This window comes from Octodon degus, unplaced genomic scaffold (assembly GCF_000260255.1).
Source record: "Octodon degus isolate 3935 unplaced genomic scaffold, OctDeg1.0 scaffold00096, whole genome shotgun sequence".
Lineage (NCBI taxonomy): Eukaryota > Metazoa > Chordata > Mammalia > Rodentia > Octodontidae > Octodon > Octodon degus.
Window position 1 is genome coordinate 9504521 of NW_004524672.1, and position 7023 is coordinate 9511543.

General features: G+C 54.7%; 1 protein-coding gene across 1 annotated transcript in view; it reads right to left on the bottom strand.

Moving 5' to 3' along the window:
• Window positions 1–100: 100 nt before the first annotated feature.
• Asic4 (acid sensing ion channel subunit family member 4) overlaps window positions 101–7023 on the bottom strand; it is a 24538-nt gene continuing 17615 nt past the window's right edge. Inside the window, exons 2-10 of the mRNA XM_004638180.2 lie at window positions 5881–6025; window positions 5651–5778; window positions 5332–5494; window positions 4802–4858; window positions 2729–2882; window positions 1529–1620; window positions 1370–1449; window positions 1087–1191; window positions 101–922 (exon numbers count right to left, since the gene is read on the bottom strand). Of these exons, the coding sequence (XP_004638237.1) occupies window positions 809–922; window positions 1087–1191; window positions 1370–1449; window positions 1529–1620; window positions 2729–2882; window positions 4802–4858; window positions 5332–5494; window positions 5651–5778; window positions 5881–6025 (1038 nt within the window). The 3' untranslated portion in view covers window positions 101–808. The remainder of the gene's footprint in view (window positions 923–1086; window positions 1192–1369; window positions 1450–1528; window positions 1621–2728; window positions 2883–4801; window positions 4859–5331; window positions 5495–5650; window positions 5779–5880; window positions 6026–7023) is intronic.

Below are 7023 nucleotides of genomic sequence, written 5' to 3' on the forward strand. Positions count from 1 at the left end.
CTGTCACTACTGGGGCCTGCATTTTTATTTACAGGGACCAAGTCATACATAGGCCCAGCCCCCATCATGTGCTCAGACACACACATGTACACACAGAGAATTCTTTATGCCTCTTTATTCCCAATTTCATCAGCTCTTTATAAAACCAGTCTGGAGGGGGAGAGGCCTAAGGAGTCTCCTTTTCCATCCCCCAAGCTCAAACAAGGTCTCATAGGTCTGGCTGCTCGCTGTGGAAGGGACTCAGGTTGGGGTTGGTGCAGGGGGAGCTGGGAGCTGGGCCAGGCCTGCTGGGCCACCCACTCTCCCTGCCAAGACGGCAGCTGGCCCTGGAATGGGGGAAGTAGGATCAGCCCAGCACGCCTGAGTCCTAGGGGCTTGCCTCTCCTGCTGACGTTTAGCTGGGACCCTGGATCACCCACCCTGTAGCCCCACTCTTCTACATCTGCACCCCACCCCCACCCCATCCTCCCTAAGTATATACAAATGTACACAGTTGGTCCCCCTGGAGTGGGCTCCAGCTCCACCTCCTCTCCTTCCCTCCTTCCCCTCCACAGGGGCCTATAGGCTGATCTCCAGCCCTTCTTGGGTACCAGCCTGGGGGTGGAGAGTATGGACAAGGAGGACCCTTGTGCAGAGCAGCTGGGACAAAGGTCAGGAAGCCAGAGCTGCATGCTGGCTAGAAGTGAGCACCACCCTCTCCCCTCAGCCCTGGGCTGCCCCAGGCTTCCTGTCCCATGAGCAGGAGGAGAGAAGCTGGGGGTTCAGAGAGAGTCCCAGACTCCTGGGTCCTTTCTGACACAGCACCATCCTAGCAGGCAAAGTCTTCAAAGAGGCCTCCAGCAGGGCCATGGGGGTGGTGGTGGTTGGGGAGCAGGTTGCTGGCACCCCCACCCTCAGCACAGCCCCGGGTTGGACAGGGACTCTGTAGGACAAAGAGGGAGTAGAAGGGAGGACTCAGCAGAGCCCCTCACCCAGAGGCCTTTTCTTGTCCCCTGGGGAGCCCTCTAGCAGGTTGGTTCAGGCACTCTGGGGATGTTCAGCCTGGGGAGAGGGCCTGGCTGCATGCTCTACAAAGCTTGTTCTCACCTGCTCCTTCAGCTCCTGCAGCCCCAGAGTGGAGATTCCCCCAGTGGAGGTCCGCAGGGGCGTCTTGGGCCGCCGCCACACCCGCTTTAGTCGGTCCCAGGATACCTTGAGGGGCAGGGGGACGGATAGCAGTGGGCTCAGGAAATTTGGAAGAAAAGAGAAGGACTTAGCCAGCCCAGCTTACAGGATGCACTGCCCAGCAATCCTGTGCCATTCCAGCCCGGCTCCACCAGGAGCCTGCACTGCCCCTTGACATTTCCCACTCCCACTTCCACGCCCTTGCCTCATAGATGTAGTCCAGGATCTCCAGTAGCGTAAGGATGCTGGCCCCGATGAACAGGCCCATCTGTCCCCCGAGGTCTCCTGGGGACCGGGAGGGCAGGGTCAGGGGGGCAGGCTGGGCTGATCTGCCCATGGCCATGAAGCAGGGGCCCGGTCTCACCCAGCAGGGCTGACAGGCCATAGGCTGCTCGTTGCTCCAGAGCTTCAGAGGTCAGGGCCTCAAAAAAGACATCCAGGACCAGGAAGTTCTCCCTGTGGAGACAGGAAGAAGCCATCATGTGAAGCTGCTGTTCCTAAAAAGACTGCTGCCAGGCACATCCCAGGCCTGGCACATCCTGTTTGGAGCTCCTTCTTGGGCTCCTCAGGCCATGGAAGAGCCACCCCAGATGTGTGCTACCTTTGTAATTTGTCTGCCAGAAGCTCTGGCAGTCTGCTCACCAAAAACAACCACCAAAGTGTATTCATGCAGCTTCACACTTAGGCCTTTCCAGAGCCTTCTTTAGCAGTTCCCTACTGCCCATCAATCCACTCTGAACATCTCCTCTTGACTCTCTTGCCTGGGATCCTTTGCACTGTCTTTTTTTTTTTTTTTTTCCCTAGAACTGGGGATTAAACTCAGGCCCTTGCACTTGCCAGGCAAGTGCCTATTCTACTGAACCATCTCCCCAGTCCCTCCTCTTGACTCTCTTGCCCAGAGTCCTTTGCACTGTGTCTTTTTATCCAAACTGTTTTCTTCTCAGCCTCTCTCCACACAGCTGCCCTGATGCCAGCCTCATCTTAGTGCCACCCAATTCTTTAACCGGGATGGCTCCTCCCACTTCTCCCAAACTCGGCCCCCCTGGGACCTGCAAATCAGTACACACTATCAAAGGTGCCTCACTCACAAACTGCAAGGTTTTGTGTCCCAATCATCTGCTCCCATGAAGCCAGACACTGAGCCTGAGCCACAGATCGTGCTGAGCATTTGGGACTGGCTGCTGGGTGCCAGACCCAAGGCTCAGGGCAGCTTCCTCTCCCCTCCCACCCTTTTCTCTCCCCTAGCATGGCATTCACTCTGTGTGCATCTAATGGCTCCCTAGGTGCTGCGAGAAAAAGACCTGCAAAGGGCTCTGCCCCATGGGGCCCGTATCTGCAATGGCAGAGATATGTACAGGGTGCTGTGGGGGCTCATCAGAAAGGCTCTGGAATCAAAGTGCTCCCCAGGAGGTGGCACATGATGTGACATAAAGGATAGGAAGGTAGTTCAAACAAAATGACTGCAAGTGACATTCCTGGCAGAAGCCCTGCCGTGCAACGATCAGCCCATTGCCAGTCACCACCACGTGCCCCCCACCACTACCACCCATGTGGAAGCACACACCGTATGTAGGTCTCGTTGCGGTTGTACTTCCTCGCCAGGTACCGGGCCGAGCCCCGATTGGGGATCTTGACCATGGAGATTTCTTTCCCATAACGAGTCAAGTTGCAGGGGGTAGGGCAGAAGCACGGCCCCTCTGAGCCCCCACTTAGGGAGTCTGCAACACAGAGAGGCCAACTGCAGGGGCGAAGGGAGACCACAGGCCCACTAGCTGTAGGGAGAGGGCCTCGGGGGTGTACTGGGTCAGGCATGTCCACACTGAGGGCCAGCCCTGGCCTTCCTAGAGAATGCTGGCTTGGGGTCCCCTGGACCAGTTTTGATTATCCTAGAGGGCAGGACCTTCCATGGGCTTATCCATCTGTGCCCAACCCCCTGGGACTGGGAGGTCTATGGTTCAGAGCAAGATCAGAGCCAGTCTGCCAGAGCTACTCAACTACATGAGGACTCAGACATATGAAGAGGCATGGAGAGGATGCTGGGATGGATGGATGGATGGATGGATGGATGGATGGATGGATGGATGGATGAGTGGATGGACAAATGGATGGATGGACAGATGGATGGATGGAACAAGTGACAGAATTCACACACTCAGTGTTGTAGGTTTCTCTCTGCCCCTTCAAACCCACTCTCTGCCCACTCCCACCTTGCTGCATGCCCCCAGGATGCTGCCAAATGCATGCCCTGGTCTCTCTGGGTTCCATGGTTCTGACTTCATGTCTGGAAGAGTGAAGCCTCCCTGATGACCTTAATTCTGTGGATTCCCACATCCCTGCTCACACATCTGTCCCTTCTTTCTTTCTTAGAAAAAAAAAAGTGGGGGATTGGATCCAAGGCCTTCTTAATTTTAGACAGGGTCTTGCAAAGTTTCCCAGGCTAGGTTCAAACCTAGTCTTCCTCTTCCAGCTTTTCAGGGTGCTGGGGTTTTAAGCATGTGTCCCCATGCCCAACTCATCTGTTCCTGCACTGAACTTTCAACCACTTCTTTGACAGATGTGGGCGGCGAGGGGATGGAGACGATCTGGATGTGCCCACTGCCCCAGGCCCTCACATCCCTTCCCCAGGACCCCATCATGTCTGAATGACTGAAATAAGCTCATGGCCACTCAGAGTGCCACCTGCTCTTCACATCTTACCACGTTCACCTGCCGAAGGTCAGATCGCCTTTCTGCCTCTCCTTAAGCCTTTGGGAGCTTTCCAGAGGCTCTCACTACCAGAGCATCTCCCTTCTGCTCCCACCCTGCTGTCTGCCTCCAGCTACACCAACCAACCTTTCAGGGTCCTAAACAAAGGTTTCGCTGGCCATTAGATCCTTCATACAGTTCCACTGCCTAAAACATGTCCCCCTTTGTACCAGCTGGCTCTCGGACACTCTTCAAGCCTCAGCTAATGTCCATTCCCCTGGAAATAGTCTCTGCCTTCCCCAGTGGGCCTGTGTGCCCTTCCTTGGGCCCTGCAGCACCTGTAAGCATCCCCAGCCAACAGCTGCCACACTGCTCCATCCCACAGCACGCCTGTCCGTGGCCCCATTGGGCTGAACACTCTCCAAGGGCAGGGATCTCATTCCCATTCTTACCTCAGCACCCTGCACAGGCTGTGAAGATGTGAACAGCAAATGAATGAACAGTGGACAGATGGATAGATGGATGGATGGACTGACAGATGGACAGACGGACAGATGTATGGACTACAAATACATTGAGTCCTGTGGACAGATGGGATCCACCTCACCATAATTACAGCCCACAATGGATTTTTCCTGAGGCTGAGAGAGAAATCATTGCACTTTCTCAGAGAGGCTGAGTGCACTGGCTGGATCCATATGCAAAGCCCAGTCTTCATTACCAGTCCTGGGTTTTTGGCAACCTGCCTCCTGCTGCCATCACCACTTACCCAAGTGTCTGCATCTCAAAGGTCCTTAGACCTTCCCCCCCAGGTATGGGATAAAGCTCAATGCCCAGGAAGAACCCTCCAGGGAGAGACAAGGAGGAGAGGAGGTAAGACAGCGAGGACAGAGGTACACAGAAAGATGGGGACAGTGGTGGAGAGGCAGGGAAGGGAGAAGGCAGCACGGACCCAGGGCGTGGTCGGCACACTCGATGTAGATATTTGGCGGGCAGATGGTCTCATTGCCTGAAAGGAGAGAAGATTATTCCTGGAATCTGTGGTCCTTGCCCTTCTCCCTCACCACACAACCAAGTGTGGACACACACACAAATGTGTGGGTTTGCACATACACAGATGAATGTATACACACTCATGCATATAACCATGAAAATGCATATGTAGACCTATGCATGAAAACATAGGCATCCTTGCATACTCACACATACACATTTGTATGCATGTTCTGAGTGCATGCACACAAACTCCAAAAATACACAAACACAGATGTGCACAAGCGTACACCAACATATATTAACATGCACACTAACATATACATGCATGCATGCATTTCCAGTCAAAAGCATGCAGAAAATCCCAAACATCTACACATGCACACATGTACACATGCACTGGCTAGAGCTCACAAATAGAGCCCTACCCCTGGAGGGCCCAGAACCCTGCAGAGTGCCACAGAGGACTGGGTAGGTGTGAGCGCCCACCTGGCATGTGCACCATCCGGCAGTGGCAGCGCTGGAGCACAGCCTCTTTTTCACAGCGCAGCCGGCAAGCAGACACGCTGTAGGCCGAGTAGCCCTGCAGCTCAGGCTCCCCAAGTTCGCTCTCTGCCCGACAGTTGCCCCAGGGCTGAGGCAGATAGGTCAACTGCAGAGGTGGAGCAGAAAGTCAAAGCCAGGAGTCTTGCCCAGCTGTCAGTGCCCAGCCCCAGCAAGGACTATGGCGGTAGGGTTCTGGTTAACATCCTCTCCCAGCAAGGAGGACCCACCCTCTGCCCAAACAGGCCCAGCTGGGGGTGCTCACCCGCTGTTCCTGACAGGACACAAATGTCTGGAAGCCTGGGGACACGCCAAACCCCAGCTGGTGAATATAGGGTGGCTCCTCCTGGCTGTGGATCTGCACCCGGATGCCTGCTTCAAATGACGTCTCATCTGCACAGCAGAGAGGAGGACCTTTGGAGACTCACCCCAGGCAGAGGGCCCAGGCTCCATCCCCAGGCTGGCCCTCACCCCATCCCTCCCCTGCCTCCGCACTTGTCTCCCGCCAGATGGGCAGGTACTCCTCCTGCTGGATGTCCAGCATGATCTCCAGGCCACTGCCCATGCCCCCTGCCCGGCTGGGCAGTGAGCTCTGTGGGTCCGCGTTGAAGGTGTAACATTTCCCGTAGCGAGTATAGACCTGGCAGGGGTAGGGGGTGAGAAAGGAGAAGGGAGATGGAAGGGCTGAGACGACCCCCGCTTCCCTGCATTCCCAGAGATCACCTCTGCCACACATGCCAGCAATTAATATAAAGCCCAGCTCTCAGCCAGGCATGGTGGTGCACACCTACAATCTCAGCACTCAGGAGGCTGAGGCAAGCGGATCATGGGTTTGGGGCCAACCTAGACTACACTGTAAGACCTTTCTCCAAACAAACAAAAGAAAAGGAAGAAAGAAAATCAAATAAATAAGCCCAGCTCTCCCCTGAGTTCCTCCATCTTTTCTACTGTTTTTCCTCCCTTAATTGATCAAAAGGCAGCTCCAACTTACAATGTGTCGTTGGCAGTACTCCAGGTAGTTCCCCAAATCCGGTCCTTCTACCACACAATTCTTCTCTGATTAACGGGTCCCACCACAGCTACTCAAATTTTCCAAGTTAGAGTGCCTGAAATGTCCATCTCTGAAAGAGCCATTTTCCTCCCATCCCCAGGGCACTTCCCCTCCTGTTCCACTGCCATCTCTTCCTAAGCGTCCTCCTCCATGCTCCCTGGCCTCCCATTCTCTGAAGACAGCCAGGACCCTTAGACCCCATGCGTGACCCAGCAGCCTTTATGACTTGTATCCCACACCATCATGTAAACTTCCAGTATATACAAGAAAGATCTATATTTTAAAGAACAACAACACTGGACAAATAGCTTAGTGGATTAAAGCACCTGCAAGCAGTCGCAAGGGCCAGGGGTTCGATCCCCAGGCCTGCCAGGCGCTGAGACAGCAATTGAGACTGGGCATGGTGGCACTATAATCCCAGCACTTGGGGGGCTGGAGAGATGGCTCAGTGGTCTAAAGCACCTACTTGGAACAAGATTGGCAAAGCACAGGGACCGCGGTTCGATCCTCCAGCACCACATGCCAGCCAGCCGCGCCCCCTGGTGGGCTGAGCTGGCCACACACACAATAAATAAATGTTAAAAAAG